Here is a 19,722-nt window from a genome sequence, read left to right on the forward strand (position 1 = left end):
CGGCAAGCCACAACAAAGACCAGTGAGCAGACACAGACTGATGGGCCACAAAGCAGACAGGTCAGGTACACAGGCGTCTCACAGGACTCACACACACACACACACACACACACACACATATATATGTATACACTCAAAAGCACAAGCAAAATGGGCCAGTCAGCCAAGGATAAGAGGCGGGGCTGCTGGTTGGGGCCTCTGACGCCTGAGGCTCAGCACCACAGCGCTAATTAATGACAGACACTGGACTGGTGGTTTTACAGACGGAGACTGATGAAAAAACACAAAGCCGGTGTAACCAGACCAGTGGTTGGTATACATGACTGTAGCTGCCTGCCTGTCCACACCTGGATATCATCACCATGACGACTGGTCAGATGCCCATACTCTTGAACTAGAGCTTTGGGACACAGCTGTGAAACCATGCAACTGCCTGTTTTTTTTTTTTTGTTTTGTTTTTAACACCTTAATGAGCTGGGGATTTTCAACACAGCTTTTAAGAGCACTGCAATGTTTCTCAGCATTGGGGACCAAAATATTCGACTCACAGTTCTGCCACGGCTCAAAAATGACTCATCCTCGGGATCCCCCAGCAGGTCCTCCAGGTCATTTGAGGACAGCAGAATATTCTGCGAGGAAACAGAGGCGAAAATTTCTAAATTTAAAAAACCACAAACAAAGACAGCTCAGAGCTAAACCGTTGAGCAACCAAACACCCAGAGTTGTTAAAGTCATCAGACTGGATCAAAACCACATAAGACAGTGCAGTTTTGAATCCTCTGATGATCTTTTATCATGGTTCATAGTATATAACACATTCTGCTGTCAAGGTATTAACTGCAGGAGTCTGAGTGTCTGGGTCGTGCGCTTCAAAAGACTTTGCTTTGCCGTGCTGTTTACATAAGTCAAAGGAACCATACTACAAGTTAATTTCACTTGTGGAGATGATGTGAAATTTCCTGATCCCGTGTTTTTCTTTTCCATTCATCTGCGCTCACCTCCAGTCTGTCGGTGCGTGGGGAGCGAGGAGGTTTGGGGGCCGTCTCACTGCAGCGGGGTGGGTGGTGGCTGCAGTGTTGCTGGGCGGCTTCTGGGTCGTCCATCAGGAAGGTCAGCTGTCTGAGATGACCCTGCAAAGACAGAGAGATGAGATTCAGGGTGAGCAGTCAACACACTGTCAAGTCCACCACCTTCATGGGAAAAAGAAATGTAAATATCTCTTTATATACAGTTGGAGACTACAGGTAACTACACCTGTGAGTCTGTGCAGATACTGAGGTGAATTTGCATTTGTATACACTACATCAACAGATCTTTTACAAGATTGAAGTAAGCATGATTTTGGTGATTTCAAGGCTGAAAGAAATCTAGACATTTACCTCCCATTGCAATAAAAGACTGTTCTCTACCTGGAGGAGGCGATTCAATTTTTTTAATATCTATGCCAATGCAGTACATGTTGAAATGTTTGTCATGTGCACCTGCACCTGATTAAACTGCTGAAGTGAATTGGGTGCTGTATTTCTTTGGATTCAGTCGTTCAAACGTGGCCCATTAAACTGTCTGTATCCTGTCCTACTCTGGGAGCACCAACCTCCATCAGTGGATGGGCTGAGGCGCAAGAGACCAGGTGTTACAAGGTGTTTTAGACGTCTTGGTTACGTTTAGATAAAGCTGCCATTACTGCTGTGGTACCTCACTTGTAAACCTGTGCATATTGCGATAATAAATGTAAAGGATTTCACTTTTTAAGCGCTTTTGTCAATAAATCTCTCCAGATGATCTTGTGGAACCAACTTCATGATGCGTAATCATGAAATGACATTGAAATTGAATGTTAAGAATCTACAAATAATCCTCCTTTTGAAAAGTTAGCAAACTGCTGGACGTATTTTCTGGGCTGTGCTGTTATCAGCTGCTCCAATAAACTTTACAACAAAGGGAAAGTAAAAGCCACAAATCTCTGCTATATTAAAATCAATTTTAATTTCATGGATCTCCATTAAATCCTCACATTTCAATGATACTCTGAGAGATGTGATGTCAAAAGACTAACCAGGAATTGCTACAGATCAGGCAAACTGCCTACACAGGGCCTTTGGTGAGCCATCACCCCACATATCTTTTTCCAACCTGGTGCCGTGGTTCCTTACCGAAAATCGCTTTTACAGAATTGTTTCTTTTTTTTTTATGAAATGATGCAGGTCTTTTGATTACAAAAGACAGGAAATGCAATTGCAAGAAATCATGCAATTTGATGATTGAAACCATAAATTAGCAAGTAATCCAAAAAGGACAATTGAATCCTCTCGAGATGTCAAAGTGGAATCAGACAGTGGTTCAGATTTGTCTGAACAGGTTAATTCTATCTGATAAACTATATCCTGCAGTCGATATGTTCATCATCTGTTTATATACTATACAGATTTTCACTCATGCGCACATACTGTACATACAGAGAATGACAGGACAAGTTTCAACACTCACACTCGTCTGTTTGAGTGTATGTCTGCTTGCATGTGTGCATGTGCAGTTTGACAATAATTGCTTTGTTTAAAGACAGATAAACATCCCTTTAAGAGTGAAACCACACAGATTTAAAATGAATTATATCTATAATATTATGATGTAAATTTCCCCTTCTTTTGCCAAATTCAAACATGCTGGTACATATCACACAGCTAATATGCACTAATTAGACCCATTAGGAAAAACTGAACTGACACATTTTAACAAGCTGTTTGATCTCACATCCTTAAATCAAATCCAAAGACAGGTGGAGAGCAGGGGATGTATGTAACAAGTTTCAAGGAACTACATCTGAAAAGTGTTTTTATTTGATGCAGATCCTTGGGCACCTCTGTCAGGAAATGCTGTTGCCTAAAAATACACTGTGAATAAATAACATGTGTCTGCTGAACGGACATCTGCTGAACACTTTCATGTGGGAAAAGTTTTCTACTAATTTTACTGGTGACTGATCTTGAGTTATTAAATCAGTTCAATTACGTGTATATACTGCATTTCATTGCATGTTAACAAGATTCAGCATTTAACCAAGCACTGAACAACTTGTTTACTGCAGAGAGACTGCATCAAGTAAACAATCCGTAATTACATCCCTGGCAACTATTAAGAAATTAAATAAAGAGAAAGACATTCTTATGACGTTTAACACCTAATAAGGAACTTCGTGTGGATCACTTAATGAGCATCAAAGGCTTTAAACAAGGTGAAATTGATGGGAAAGGTGAGAAAGAGTTAGAGCATGTTGATAAGACTGATAAGACTCAAACCCACATTACTGAAAACGCAACAGTATGATTCTGAGGCCTTCAAAACAGATGAAACCAATATAAAACCTGCTTAATGTCTATAATACATTTTCATCTTAAATCGTAAGAATTAAGCAATATGTGTCTCTCCGTCAGTCACTCAGCAGTGGAGTGGATGACAGTAAGAGTTATAGATAAAAGCAGAGCACAGTAATGAATGGTTTAAACCTGCCTGAGACAAAAGAAAGTCCAGAGAAAGGACTGTCACCACCTTTGAGTGTGGAAGTGCTCCGTCCTTGGAGCTCAGTAAAAAGCTGTCATCAGGGGAAACAAGTCAATGGAGAATCCAGTCTATCTGGTGCTAAGAACAAATCCAGATGCTGTCTCCTCACCCCCATTGTGTTACAGTCACACTGTCTGCTCTGATCCTCAGGCTACACGACTGCTTGTTGTAACTGAGGCACAAAGCCCATCATGCAAAGCCAGGCGCATTGTGGGTTGCAAAATCAGCCTTTGATGGAAGAATACAATACAGACAATACAGACTTTTCAATTTAATCTGCATTTAACTTTAAAAATTAATGAAGATTTGCTGTCCTCTGTGTCAGAATACACAACTCAGTTAAGTTTCTAGTGTCTACCAATAGATTTTCATAGCACACTGACATGAATGAAAACCCACACGGTTGGTGAAATGGAAGCCTGGAATGGACTTAAAAAAATACATGGAACTCTATGCATTTGAAAATTGTCAGCAAACATGCACATGATCTGTACTTCATAGGGAGTTTACGTGTTCTCCTTTTGGGTTTCCTCTCACAGCCCAAACACATGCAGGTTTGGTTATCAGTAAAGTGAAATGAGTTGTCGTCATACTGAGTGGAGAACAGGGAGGGGGGTTGAGGATACTGAACTCATCATCTGTCCAAACACTCATCAGTGTTTCCTCTGTAATTTTACGTAACACTGATGCTTGGGGGGTAATTAAAGTTGTGCATAGAGCAGGTTATGGGGATTTCTAGGCATACTTAATAAAAACAAACACATGGTTTCTAAGCATTACAGCCCACGTGTCTTTGTGTCTGTGATGAAAAGGGAGTGGGGTAGGACAGGGCCACGGGGCTAGAATATCTACTTGTGTGTTCTTTTCTGTGTGTGTGTGTGTGTGTGTGTGTGTGTATAAGGATGAGAAGACATGCTGTCTTTTTGGACAAAATTGAAATGAACTGGACTTTACACATGTGGCTTATTACCCTGACACTGTTGTTTTAAATAGCACCAGGCTGTTGCATAACCATCCGGTCATAAAATATGTATTTTACACACACATGCTATACAGAATAACATATGAAAATTAGATCATTTAAAATCCCACTAGGGCTATTCAGACACCCTGAAGTTCATTGTTCAGTCAGCTGAGGGTTTGACCTTGGTAGAATAAAACTTAATGAATTCAGCTTCTTGTAAATATTTAGGAAGAAATGTGCTGACTAGCAGAAAAGGTGATAGGGTGTGTGCTTGATGACTGTAGGCGGAGTTGCTTTGTGTAACTTTGTGTTTCATTTAATGATCCCTGGAAAAAAGAAAAGGAAAGTTGCAGAGTTGAACATGAAGATAAAACTGGGTGGAAACCACTTACTTCAAATGGAGTCTCAAAGCCCTCAATGATGCCTCCAGCCATTAGCAGCCCATCTGTGCTGATCCCCATGCCGTGGTACACCCAGTCCACACTTTCCAGCAGAGAGCAGTCCACATATATCGCCAGCCGCTTGGCAGACACACTGACGGCCACATAGTGCCACTTTCCATCAGACAGACCGCTGACTGGGAACCTGACAGAAAGACACATGGGACATTATGTAATCATGTCTTTGGTTTCGTTCGTCTTGAGATCAATGTCTGCAACAATTAATCTATGAGATAAATTCAAATCATGCTTGGGCCCTCTTGACTATTGGAAGAGAATTGGAGGCAGAACAAAAATACTAAATACTGTCAAACATACACCTGACATATTATCAGCTTATAAAGTTGCTAACATGTTAGCCTTCTTACACATAGACCAGACACAGAGCAAAATTATGATCATTCATTGGAGTTGTATTTGTGTCCAATATTCACCTTCTATTTAGTTTTATTTTGTCTTCACCATCTCTTGAAAAAAATATCTGGCTCTTTAGCTGCTAAATGTTCCACTTTCTTTACCAGCTAGTTTCTAACTTGGTGCTGAGTGGAAAGTGGGTTTACCTCAGCTTAAGCTGCTGCTGAAAATTTGTTTCATTAGAAAGCTGTACACAGAAGTATAGAATAAAGAAAAACAATGAGCTAAATGAAGCTAGAAAGTGGGTGATAAGTGATAAAGGCCCCAGTCAATTTTTGAGCAAATGCACTAGTTGAAAACTGTTGTGGATCCTAGACAGAAGCTATGTCCTATGAAAGAGTGGAATTAAAAAAAGATAAGATGGGAAATATCACTTCTAACTTCTTCTCTGAGTAATCATTATATAAGTAAATATAGCTGAAATCACAGCACAGTCTGTCTTTAACTAATGTGTTTGGTGACTTTGTCAGATGGTTATAAAATCACAATTTTAGCGGCAGCTTGGAAATAGCTTGAACATTAACATGTAGTTTTAATGGGCCACGTTTCAGTCTCTGTTCCATACTTGTTCCGTTGTTTGACAACAGAAACAGAAAAAGAAGTAAATGACAACTGCTTTATTTGAAATTCAGTCATATTATAATACTGTATATGTGAGCACAGAGCGTAAGAGAGACTAGGACACAATGACGTCAGTTGTTTAGTACAGGTTCCGCAACAGTTTTCAACTACATCCTCAATTTCTCACACTGACCAGATGCGGTCCAGCCATATACTGTTGACCTAATTTTGTTTAAATGTAACTTAACCCTGAACCCTTTAAACCTCAATCCCACTGTCAAAACCTTTAGAAAGTAAAATCTCTGTCAGAGGCCTAAACCCTAAGAATGATGAAACAAAGCCTTGATATTTGACTTTGAGATGTTGGGCGAGTGTTTTTGTGCTTTTTGTATTTTTAATGTATCCACTAGAAATCATACAGTGTGTGGTATAATAAGGTTTAAGTCCAGTTCATGTGACCAAGTCAACACTCTAGGTTGCCATGACGTCCTGTGATGACGTCATACGGAATGTTGTGATGTAAGAAGGCCAAGAGAACTCCAGAACAGTTAGTCATAAAATCTCTCAGTGAACACACAAGAACCTCCAGTACAACACATCATCCACACGAGAAAGTACAGTACTACAACTCCAGCACCAATTCAATATTTGTGTACAAACGAAATGGAGAGGAGCAACACTTCAAGAGACAAGAAAAGATTTTCAAAGAAGCCTGAGGATGCTGCTCAACAAGAGGCACATCCTCCCAGTAAAACGCTGCAGGCCCTGCGACGAGCCCTTCTCAACGCCCAGAGGCAAAATAAAGAACTGGCTGCCGAAAATGCAGCTCTGAAAGAGCAGGTAGCCAGCAAAGACATCAGCTGGGAGGCAGAGAAAAAGATGCTCCTGGAGAAGACTGTAGAGTCTGAAAGAGCTGCAAGGACAAAGTTGGACGCAGAGCGCAGGAATATGGACAGGCGGATGAGAGAGAAGGAGAAGGAAGTCCACTCCTTGAGGGAACACCTGCGTTTCCAACAAACCCAGACAGAGATGGCCAAGAAACAGTGGATGGCAGAGGTCGCCAGAGTCAAGGAGATGGAGTTCTCCTTTGACCAAAGCATCGTCCAGTTCACTGCAGCATGGGAGAGCCGGCTGACTGCCAGGGAGGAGAAGGCAGTCGCCGAGCTCAAAGCGCTGCAGGAGAGCTGCGACAAGAGGGTGAAAGACATTACCCTGCAACAAGAACAGCACATCAGCAGTGCCAGGGCTGACAACCTGGTACTGATATACAGAAATCTAGAGCACCTGGACAAGATCAAAACCCTTGAGGCCAAGATCAAGCAGAAGGAGATCGAGTGGCAGGAAGACGTCAGGACCCTAGAGGAGAATCTCAGGCGAGAGCAGAAAGTAAAGGAGGATGAGCTGCAGCAGCAGAACAAAGCAGAGGACAGGTGGCTGGCCAAGCAAGAGGACTGGATCAAGAAGGTCAGCTGTATAGAGGAGGAGATCCAGCGCCTCATCCTGCAGAACATTGAGCTTCAGGTACGTCACATCAGCCATCACTTTGATTTGAATTCTAACTTGTTGGATTGTAAATTTCTTCCAGATTGAACCTTTGAAAGAGAAAATACTGCAACATGTGCTGTGTCTGTCTTTTCAGGAGCTCGCCTTAAAGTCCGATAGAGACAAGGCAAAGATTAGAAAGGAGGAAGAAAAGAGGCTGAAGAAGGAGATGAAGGAGAAGAAAGAACAGGAGAAGAAGGAGAAAATGGAAAGAGAGGAGAATGAGAGGACGGAGATAAAAGAGAAGGAAGAGCAGGAGAAGAAGGAGAAGAAGAAGCTGAAGGAGAAGAAAGAGCAGGAAAATAAGGAGAAGAAGGAAAGAGAGAAGAAGGAGAAGAAGGAGATGAAGGAAAAGAAAAAGCAGGAGAAGGAAAGAGAGAAGGAGAAAAAACAGTAGGAGAAGAGAGAGGTAACATCCCTTTCCCTTTAACCCCCCAACACCAACCCTTTCCCTCTCCCTCTCCCTCACCCAACTCCCAACCCTCCTTTACCCCGTTACCCCTCCTTATCCCCTCTCCCATCCTTCCTCGCTCGCTCAACCCCCCACCCCCTATGCCGGTCGAGGCAGATTGCTGCCCACCCTGAGTCCGGTTCTGCTCGAGGTTTCTGCCTCTTAAAATGAAGTTTCGCCTGGTGCTTGCTCTGGGTGGGAATTGTTGCCCCCCCCTCCTTATCCCCTTTACCTCTCTATCCTCTTAACCCCCTTCACCCCTCCTTATCCCCTCTCCCATCCCTAACCTCCCTCAACCCTCATCCACCCCCCACCACCACCACCACCTACACCTTTTCCCTTTCCTCCCACCTTCTTACCCTAAACCCCCCAAACATGTAACCACCCACCCCTCTACAACATAAAAATAATTCAATACAAAAACTAATTCTATGACATCCACCTGTTTCTGTCCGACAGCAGAGCTTTGAGATATTTACCTTATTTAAATTTCTATAAACTGAATTTAATCCTTCATTTTCACCTTGGCACGATATGAAGTGATTGTAGTTTGTAGGGCTGCAGCGATAGTCGCCATGATCGATGACGTCGACTATGAAAATGCGTTGACGTCAATATTTAACGCTGATGAATTGTTTCCCATATATTGATTTATTTGTGGCGGTGAGTGACTATTAACCATAGCCATATATTTATTTTCTAAATCATCTATGGTCACACTTCTTCTCTGCTGCGGTGGGGCTGCAGATACGGTACATGAGTACATCACAGTTTAAATCCCTTCACTATAACTCTTGTTTAACCAGTGGTATTTTGTGATTATTATTTTTTATGGTGCACCGTGAGGTCAGTCACAAACATGTGAAGGATTACTTCATGTCAGTGTTGTCTGTTCGTTAGTAGCCAGAGCTTTTTAATATCTTTGGTCCTTGCAGCTGGTAAATACTCTCATAAAGTCAGAAAGTCGTCTGCTGCTACCTGAGAATTCACACTGAATAAGTGTTTGACAAAATGCCTAACCCAGAATCTGGGCTTATTGATAATGCCAGAGTGTCACATAGATTTTCTGGAGGAAAATTAATCGTATAGATTAATCGACAAATAATAAAATAGTCGATAAATTACTCTTTAGAAAAATCGTCATTAGCGGCAGCCCTAAGAGTCTGTAGGTTTTACTGCAGCTGACACCTTTCATACAGCAGAGAAATAACACCCTCCAGTCATTAACATTCAGCCTGATAAGACTTCCCACTTTTATTCCACTTGATGGTTTGTTGCACAATCCTCAAGTTTTGTTATTTTAACAACAGAAAGACACATTTACACAGAGTAATACACAGATATTTTTTTACGGTACAGATTATCAGGGTTTGTGTGATGAACTGTACAGAATTTCAAGTCAGTCAGATTCATGAAACCATTTAAATTCATCCTGCTGTTGGTTGTACGCGTGCACTTGGTAACTGTTTCTCTGCAATCACACAGTGTGTCAGTGCACGGTGGTTATGGCTTTTCATGTAGAATCAGCCAAACCCACAAGAATATTTTACCGGTATAAAATGTGTCATTATCACCCTACAAATGAAAGGTTCCATATTTTACACTTTGCTTTTTGACATGGTGCATTATGCTGGAAGTGTTCATTAGAATATGGTCAAATGTGGCCATTAAGGAATGAAACAGAAACAATACTCAGATATGCTGTGACAATCAAACAATGATTGAATGGCGTTATAAGGGGAACATGTGCCAAAGTGTGTCAAGAAAACATCCCCCAGACCATTACACCACCAGCCTGGACTGCAAATGGCAGGTTGGGACCTGGGATTCACTACCCTCTGGGGGTGGGGTCAGAAATCCACATTCATCAGCTCATACAACATTTTTCCAATCTTCAGCTGTCCAGTGTCCACTGCAGCCTCAGATTTCTGTTCTTGGTGACAGGAGTGATCTCTGATGTGGTCTGGATGATATAGCACTTGTTTTTTTTCAATGCATGTTTTTTTTTGTTTCTCTTGTCAGACAACAAGTATGAAACAGAGACTGGAACGTGGGCCATTAAAACTACATGTTAACGTTCAAGCCATTTACAAGCTGCTGCAAAGATCATGATGTTATAACCAGGACGGCATCTGACAAAATTACCAAACACATAAGTTAAAGACTGAGTCTGTGCCATGATTTCAGCTATATTTACTTAGAAAATGATTACTCAGAGAAAAAGTTAGAGGCAACAGAACATCTCTCTTATTTTGACTCTCACACAGAGCACAGCCTCTGCCTGGGATCCACAACAGGTTTCAATTAGTGTATTTCCTTAAAAAGTGACTGGGGACTATATTTACCTAAACTTTAACCGTTTGAAATGTTGTTTTGAGTCGCTATAGTTACTGCATTATGTGTTAATACAAACTCAACACTTCCTGTAACTGTTACTATAGGAGGAGGAGGAGGTTTTTAATTAATTAAGAGTCTTTTAATTAATTAAAAGCCTTGTCGCATTTCAATGGACAGAAGTCATTTATTTCTTAACAGGGCTTTTATTGCAGTGCTGCATTAGCGTATTGTCTCATTTCTGGTTGCTGGTGTTTCTGTTTACATGCTATTTAGATCTGCTAGTTCCTTTAGCTTAGCAGTTACCTTGACTTTTCTCTCTCCTTCCCTCTCTCTTACTCTTATTATTATTCCTCTGCCTCCTTCAGTAATAATGATACATGAAATGAAAGTAGTTTATTTGCAGTAATGGAGGTGAGGCTCAGTGAATATGAAACGCTACTCAGCTTCCCTGCAGCTCCAGAGCAGAAACCAGGGAGGCTCAGTAGACTGCCGGTGACAAGAGGTGTAGCTCTAATCCCCTGGTTGACACTCGGTCCACGGTCTAGCCATGTACCAGGCATTTACCCAGTCTTGTTTTTTATTTATTAGATTTGGCACAGCTCCCTAAGCTGCCACGTAATTCTCTATATAACTTTTATCAAATATGCAGGAAGTCTCTCCAGACCTGTAGGTGGACATGTAAATTAATTGAAGTTGAATATGTAAATATTAATAAGAGAAAAGAGAAAAAGATTTAACGTCTAAGAAAACGACGACAATCCTCTACAAGTCAAGCTGAACTCTTGACCCAACCAAACCTTGTACATGGAAGCCGCCAATCGACATGCTTGATGGACAAGCAGCTTTTTAAAAAAAAAAAAAAAAAAAAGTTTAAATAAAAATCAACCAAGGGCCAACAATACATGATAGGTTCAGTATCAATGTGTGTATATCTGTTTGCCCAGTTCTGTCTGCTGTCTTATAGTGATGTATTGCTTCGAGCTCTGTGGTTCTTGAATAAGAGAAAGCTGCCAAGAGATGCCTAATAAATCATTCCACCAAAGAGACAGCCAAACGCAATGCTCAGTCAAACAAATACACACATACTGCAAACAAATACACTTCCACAGAACCTTCCTAGATCTTACAGACACATTTGAATATTCCTGTGCCAAGAAGCAGGAATGGGCCCGAGTCATCCTAAATTACCTGATATGGATCTATCAATCACAATCTGACATCTGGATTTTTTGGATAAAGGGTAATGCATAAAAGGTAACATAAATAAAAGGTTCTTAAAACTGCCGAAGAGGTTTTCGCAACATGCAATACATACAGAAGTGTCACTCATTTTGTATTCATTTAGGGCTGGAAAGTCAAAGTAAAAACAAAATAAAGAAGTGGGCTCACTCATAGTGTCGTTGCTGTGTTCCTATGAAGATGACAGCGTGAGCACTGATCCGTATTTGCAGCATAATGTGGCTGTCTGGGCTGAGCATGGTGAAGACACTGCGTTCTTCTCTCTGAGGACTCCGCAGCTGCACCAGTAAACTGAACTCATCTGCAAACCTAAACACAAACACAGACACACACCTTTCAGCTATTTAATTGCTACTCAAAGCATAAAGAATGCCAAATTGGCCTTGTTAAATAAGTTGTACCTGTGGGCAGAACTGTACAGTAAGCACCAACATGTTGCTAATTAAGATGTCACGCACTGAAAATGTACAGCAGACTGACTGGAGGATACTTTTTAAAAAACAACTGGTGAGCAAAAAGGGGAACCATCATCTTTAACCTTTAAATACAATAGTACTAGTACTAAGCACTAGTAATGAAGAGTTGAGAAGAAACTGTACCCATCAGTGAAGAGCTGTCGTAGGGGAAGAGCCAATGTGGAGTACTGTCCCACCTGCAGAACTGGACACTTGCTGTCATCCACGGTTATGGAGGCGTTGCTGCTGATTGACACCTGAAGAGAAAGCTCCTGCAGAACGTTCACCTCATCTGTAGAGAGACAGTTAAAGAGAAATATGCATCAATAAACACACTAAGCCCCATACTCCAATCTACTTCATGTTGCAATAAAGTAAGTGAGTTAGTTGTGGGCTACAACTTGAGAACTGTTGTTTTAAACACTAATTGTTCAAATGTCAACAAACTGACACAAATACAAGTATGCTGAATTAACCATTAGCTATTCCTGTATGACTTTGATACAAGACTTGAGAATGTAATGATTCTAAGTCAGGTTTTGTGGATAGTTAATGATATCAATGAAGAATAAGTCACAGTGAATCCAAAAATTGTGTACCATTATCTGTTTTTTCAGTTATGACCACAAGAGGGTCCAAATTTTCCTGTAAATTGTGGCTATCACAATTTTTCAGTCTCTAAATTGCCCCCAAGAGCTGTAGATCGCAGCCACTTCTGCAGCTTCAGCTGCTGACTATGTTGATGAGTAGGCCAAATCATTGGGCCAAAACTACAATAACTGAGTCCCTTTCACCTCACACAGTATCTTCCCCTCAATTCTTTCTCTCTGTACTCCCCGTTTAACTTCCCCAGAGACCTACACTACGCCCCAGTGAAAGGATCTTGCTAAAGCATACATTGATATTTTAGACAATAGTCTTTCAACTATTTGGCAACAGTTTGTGTTTTGTGATTGTTTGTGTTGTTCAACATGACATGATGTCTCCCGTACATGGACTGTGAGTCAGGCTCATATCACCCAACATCAATGGTCAACCTCACTAATGCTCTTGTGTCTGAGTGGGAGAAAATCTCTGCAGCCAGGTTCCAAAACCTTGTGGAAAACCTTAACAGAAGACTGGAGGCTCTTACAGCATTATAGCATATAGCTATTAGGAATGACATGTTCAACAATTAAGGGTCTAATGTTCAGGTGTCCACATACTTTTGGTTATGGAGTATATGTTCTGCTCTGTTTTCAAGATTAGGGGACCCAGGCGGTTGCCATCTGCAGTGACCAAACCAAATCATTCATCTGTTGGCACTTAGGAAAAACCCTAACGTTCTGCGAACAGACCACTCACGGATGGCATTACAAAAAAGCGGAAAACCACTTACAGGGCCTCTGCCTTTCAAACCTGCCGACGGCTGCTACAAATTCCATCCTATTTTAAGCTTTATTTTGTTTTTTTCCCACTTGTTTTGGTGCCCTACAGTGAAGATCATTGTTTTACCCCTCACCCACTGACTTGTTTCCCATCATTAGATGTAAGTTTTCAGAGTCCTTTATTTTTACCCCATGTAAGCAGGTAAAGAGCCATTTGTCATGTCCTGCCCACAGATGTGTGTTGTTGATTGCCCTTCCTGTGCTTGGACAACTCCTCCTGAGGATTATGAATACATCTCTTCATCATATTTGGAGAAGGTGAGTCAGAACTCACACACTTGTATTGTTGTATCTTGATCACACTCTAACCTGGAAAAGCACTGAGATCATTCCCAACTTAAATCTGATTATGTAAGAGGTGGTGCTGAGACTAATTGTGCTAACAGAGAGGGTGCATTTGCATGACATTCAAGAAAAAAAAATCCATTTAACTAAAGAACATTCATGTTACAGTGTTCTACATGATCATATAATAACAGCATCCACACAAAAATCTCTGGAACATGTTTGAGACTGCCTCAGCGTTTTTTCCTAAGATATAGGGGTACTCAAGCAGATTAAACCCTACTCCTCTCAAGCACTTTTATAAATGAATCTGTGTATGTCAGCCCTTCAGAGACTCATATTCTCTTTACACTCGCCCTGACAGCAGTGCCATACAAATCACAGGCCTACAGAGCACTGTGTGGTCACACTATGCTGCCCAAAGGAATGGCACTTGAGGGACATATCTGGTGTTGCACTAAAAATTCCAGCATACCAGCCTTCCAGGAATCTTCCAAGATATATGGACGAGAACCACTTACAGAGAAAAAAAAGGATTTGAATAATCGTTTAAACTGCATTTTTAACCTTTAGCTAACAGCTGTGAGGGACAGGAGGTCAAAGAGTTTGCTAATCAGGTATACAAGACATCAGTTTTTAGATTTTAAAAAGGAACAGAAAGGATAAAAGACAGTAAATGACATTTTTTTTCATTCATCTCAAGGCACGTGGAACCCATCTGATGACCAGAACATCTGCTCAGCCCAGTTTCAGACTTTAATCTCACAATTTGCTCCTAATGTTTTCTTAGCAGATACATACATCATGAGGTCAACGAATTCTACATTGAAGGGGTGGATTTGATTTTAAAGGCAAAATATGCAAACAGATGCTAGTGTTAAAGGGGCACGCTATGAATGATACATGAATGATAACACTGTATATCTGATTTTGTTATGCAGTAGTTCAAAGAACAAATGATTTAAGCCCATCATGAAGGGATTTTGTGATTTCTAATTTTTTCCACAAGTGTAAAAGATAAATGAAATAACCTTTCAGAGTAAGAATTTACAATTTTACAATTTCTCAGTTGAAGTTAGATGGGATGAGAACATGCTCTACTAGATTTTAAATGGGGCACAGATAATAAGGAGAACAGTGACTTCCCCACAGCTGCATCAAACAGTAATGTGAGTCATCTATTATTTAAAAAGAGACGCTGATCAAAAACTATCATTTGTGCTTTTTCCTCTAATGGATAAGTAACATTGGTTTTTCCATTTAAGGATCTGTTGCATGAAAGAAACATCTTTAAGATGACTGTGGACACGTCATGTTTGCTTTGTCCCGGAGGCTCTCATACGTCAATTCGTGGTGGACTGAAAGTAAATGATGGGGTGTAAGAGAGTCAACAGATGTGACTAACATTAATGTTAAAAAACAGGGGAAAATGTCCATCACAGGTTCCTGGAGTCCAGGGGGCTGTCTTTTAATTGCTCGTTTTGTTCGACCAAGAGTGAAATAAAACAATAAGTCCTCTTAATGGATTGTCGAAAGAATTAGTTGAAAAAATTTTGATTGATTGTTTCAGCACTAAATGACGTGATAACACACAAGACAATTCAGAGAAATAATCAGTTTCAGTGGGGAAACAATGACCTCAAAGGTGGAAACATCCATTTTTAACTCAGAACAGTCAAACAGGCTCAAAATATTCTGGAAATGATTGTAAGTTAGCCCACAAATTGAGACCAAGACTATAATATTAAATATTACATTGATATTCTGCCACAGTTACTTGATCAATCTCCAGGCATCAGATGTCCATTCTGTATAGTTTATTAGAAAAAACTAATTTATCAGTTGTTGTTTCGACCCACAATTAGACAAGCTTTTAACAATTTACAAATTGTACTGAACCATAATAACAACATTAACATCATTCACACAATCGACAAACTCCTGTCATTCTGTGTGGGATTTTTCTGATACTGCAACATCTAAATGAGCAGTAATTTGGAGCTGGAAAATCTTCTCACACATTACTGATCTAATGCTCTCATGGTCTTTATTAGGCCCCACTTGAGCAGGAGTTTTCATGAAAGAACATTTCATGTGCCAACGATGTGCCCTCAAGGAAAACCTCGGAACATACTCATGTGCTTTTCTCCCAACACTATAATCAAAAGATCAAGCCATTAAGAGGGGGAGAGGGAGAGGGAACGGGGGGGGGCTGCCAGTCATGCCTGTTCTGTTTCCTGCAAAAGTAAAACAGATGTTTGAGGCCTGCATCAGGAGAAATGTGTGAACAGTAAGGACTTTCAGGGTTAGCTCAGTCACTGGGTTATTTTGCAGTTTGTCTTATTTACCCACAGTCAGACTAACTCACAGTTTTGTGTTTATGTTGAGTCTATAAAAAAGTTTTATTTATATCTTTCTTTATAAATATAAGTGACCAGGCTGCCTTATAATAGTAAGTGAACTAAACTAGTGTTAAATTGTTTGTTCAGATTGCTCATCAGTTGTTTTTAAGAAAAATCCCCCGAATTAATTGAACTGAACTTGAAAAAACATGCACATGTGATTTTTGATTGTGCCTAACAGAGTTTGAGCCAAAACCAAGCTCAGATCAGGTGGGCCCAGTAAAATATGCCTCCTCCAACTATGGCAGTATAATACTTCACACTTGTTAGTCAAAACTTTATCCACTTCATTTTTTTGATGAAAGTTAAATGTTTTACAGAGATGCCCCGGCCTACAAATCATATTCTAGACACAAAAACAAAAATCATCATTTTTAGAGTTTTTTCAGTAAAAATTAAATGCAGAAATGATCATTCCAAGTGAAATCATAACTCATATCACATATCTCCCAAAATAATCACAATATAATTTTTTTTGCATATCATTCAGCCCTAGTTCCCAGTCATGGTACCCCCAGCAGAAGCAGTTGGTAACACCACGTGTCACAGAGCTACAAAGAATGCCCCTGAAGTTTGTTGGGTTGTCTAAAAGCACTCTTAATAACATGAGACTTCTAACCCTGTCTTCAGGTGTGGCCCTTCAGAATGACCATAGACACTGTTGCCTTCGTTTTGAGCCTATGTCTGCCTTTAGCAGTGACAAGGACGGCAGTGGAGAGGGAAGTAAACAAGTTGGGTTTGATCCCAGGACCGTGTTGCTGTAAATCAGCATCGGTAGCTACTGATTTACAGTTACAGTTTACAGTTATTGTAAAGCATCTTGTCTGTTTTGTTAGTATACCATGTTCTGATCCTTTCCATAAATCTCTTCAGTCGCCTTCTGACAAGAAGTGCTAATCTGTGTAATAAATGAAGGCCTTCATTATCATCCACCATTTAAGAATAAAAAAGTCTCTAGAGAGAAACACAGACGAATAGTAATAAAGCCTTTATTAAACCACTTCAATAGCTACTCCAACTACTATGTGCCAGAACAACTTTGATTTACTTGAGAGTTTAATACTTGAATGCTGACAATAGTTATCGAACAATAACTCAAACTCAGTTTCAGATAACAATGATTAAACAACTCTCTTTTTTTCCTGTCTTTAGATTAAACACAATGCAGAGTTAACAATGTGGGAGATCTCTTTGGCAGGACGATCATATGTAACTCATCTGTGATCCTTTTGAAAATGGTTTTGTGTACATGAGACACACATATGGTTCTCATGCATCCTGAACTATGATGTTGCATAAATCACATCATTCACCATGATTTCTCCACATGTCAGAGTCAGTGACCACGTGTTGATGGTTCTGCTAAAAGCAGGACTGCTTGATTAAAAGACATCAGCAAGGTTCCATTTTGGTTTCACACGTTTACCATGAACGAAGCGCTATACTAAGGACAAGAGTTGTCTAATTTTGTTCTTCTTCAGCTGCATCAAGTCCTAACCTTTACTCACTTCCTGCCTTTAGGTCAGTGTTTTGCTGATAACTAAAGACGAGGAGGTTAATGTTTGCAGCCTCCACAGATTGAGCGACTTGCTGGAACATGCTTCTCTGTCTGACTGTGAGCAAACACACACAGGTGTGTGTTCTTTTCTACCTGTATGGATTTTGGCTATAATGTTAACACATCTGTTTTGAATCTAATGTCCAACAGGAAGTAGAGATGTAATGTTTTGTCAAATAATTGATTAGATGATCATCAGAAACTCAATGGGTGACTATTTTCATCACTGATTGAACAAAATAACAAAAACATCACAAACAGTACCAAGATCCAGTTTCACTGATATGAGGATTCACTGCTTTTCTTTGTCTTTTTTGATGTTAAACTAAATTACTTTGGGTTTTGGACTCTTGGTCAGGAAAAAACAGTACTGTAATCTGCATTTTCTTTTTTTTTTTCTTTTTTTTGTTTTTGTTTTACTATTTTACGATATTTTATAGAAATTAATTGACTAATCTAGAAAATAATAACAGGATCAATGATGAACATAGTCATTATTTCCAGCCCTAATAGAGAGTTAAATTAACTTATCACCTATCTCTTATCACCTAGCTCCTATAGCTCCTTCCAGGCTCCCATAACACCATTACACAGTGTAGACAACATCAAGTAAGCTGAAAAAATGCCCAGTAATCATCTCCTTTTCAGTAACACATCTAGGCATTTCTACTGCAAACCTCTGTGATCGTCCTTCTCAATCTCACTGGGAATAAAACAATGTGAAATGAATACTTTGGCTGTTTTTGATTCTTTCCCTCTGAGCAGCAAAACAAGGGAAACATTCCCACCATTTCTCAATGTCACAAAGTGAATGAAGGAACATAATTACATTGGGATGAATGATGACATTACACAACCTGATCATGTAGCCACAACACATCCAGCCAGTGTTAATGTGATGCTATCAGTGCATGAGATCTGAGGCTAAACTCTATATGGGTTCCTTTGCAGTGGGACAGCCATACAACTGGAAGTATCATTCAGTAAATCCAGATTAAAATGCTCTCATCCACATGTACTGTGGGGATGTGAACAACTGTTCAGACAGGTGTGCCATCTAAACAGCTGTACAGTGAAATCTCATATATACACATATGGCAGACTAATGCAGAAAAGGCTGATATCCACAAACCAAAAACAAACAAGTGTGTAATCTGGCTGTGGTGCTGCATATCTGTTTGTTTTGGGATGAGGTCAACTGTGGAAGGCTCTTACTCACACACTGTACAATGCATAGCTGCTGGCTACACACAGTATCCATCCAGTCATTCCTCAGTAACCACAGCATGTAAATCATACATAGACTGTACCCACCTCATTAGCCTCAAGAACAGAACACTGTCTCCCAATGCTGTCATCCATTCTTTGATAAAAATATCTGACAGCACTGAGAAATTATTTGTGGAAACTATAAACAGATGGAGTGCATTTTACATAAGTGGAAAAAAATAAAACCTTTGAGCATGTGCTGCAGTGAAAAACCTCAAACATTTAAATATTCTCATTCCAGAGGGATAACGCTTCAGTGTGAACATGAGCACCAGCACTCAGAACAGGGTTTTCTTTGGAAGTGACTTTAATGTTGTGGAGCAGAGTGAGGTCAAAACGAGAAGCCAGACACTCTACTACAGTCCACGTCCATAAATCCCAGGCGTCAGGCCCTGGACACACCTCTCCTGATTGCACTAATTTCTCTTGGCTCAGACATCAGTGGAGCAGGTAAGGAGCATAAAGACTGTATGTCAGACTGTTACAGAAGGTATGGTGGGCTGTGGTCCACCATGAGCCAACAATAAAGAATAGCATGAGGCCAAAATAAAGCCAGTCCACACTTCCTCTAATTTTCTAACTCTCTGGAGCGGCAGCAATTATGGGGCTTGGCTGATGCCCAGCTCTGACTCAGTCCACTATAGTCATTTTGAAAGGAGAGAGGACTCGCCTGCAGGAGCTGCCAGGCTCTGCCTTATAGAAAGGTGTTTTAACAAAGACATAACTGACCAATCAGTACCAGAATCACTGACCAAGAGCGTATTTTCTGGAGTCTGCAAAAACACATAATCTCTGCAGCACTCTATAGACAGTATACAGT

At 40.3% G+C, this 19,722-nt stretch overlaps 1 protein-coding gene and 1 pseudogene across 1 annotated transcript in view; one reads left to right on the top strand and one right to left on the bottom strand.

Moving 5' to 3' along the window:
- Window positions 1–5,368, bottom strand: part of LOC111650151 (uncharacterized) — a 69,544-nt gene extending 64,176 nt beyond the window's left edge. Inside the window, exons 1-4 of the mRNA XM_087172242.1 lie at window positions 5,331–5,368; window positions 4,915–5,107; window positions 999–1,130; window positions 549–629 (exon numbers count right to left, since the gene is read on the bottom strand). Coding sequence (XP_087028368.1) covers window positions 549–629; window positions 999–1,130; window positions 4,915–5,107; window positions 5,331–5,368 — 444 coding nt within the window. The remainder of the gene's footprint in view (window positions 1–548; window positions 630–998; window positions 1,131–4,914; window positions 5,108–5,330) is intronic.
- A 1,232-nt stretch (window positions 5,369–6,600) lies between these two features.
- On the top strand, window positions 6,601–7,909 carry LOC147819563 (uncharacterized; annotated as a pseudogene).
- Window positions 7,910–19,722: the final 11,813 nt, after the last annotated feature.

This window comes from Seriola lalandi, unplaced genomic scaffold (assembly GCF_002814215.2).
Source record: "Seriola lalandi dorsalis isolate HSWRI2012SDOR001 ecotype SW California unplaced genomic scaffold, Sedor1 jcf7180002052129, whole genome shotgun sequence".
Taxonomy (NCBI): domain Eukaryota; kingdom Metazoa; phylum Chordata; class Actinopteri; order Carangiformes; family Carangidae; genus Seriola; species Seriola lalandi.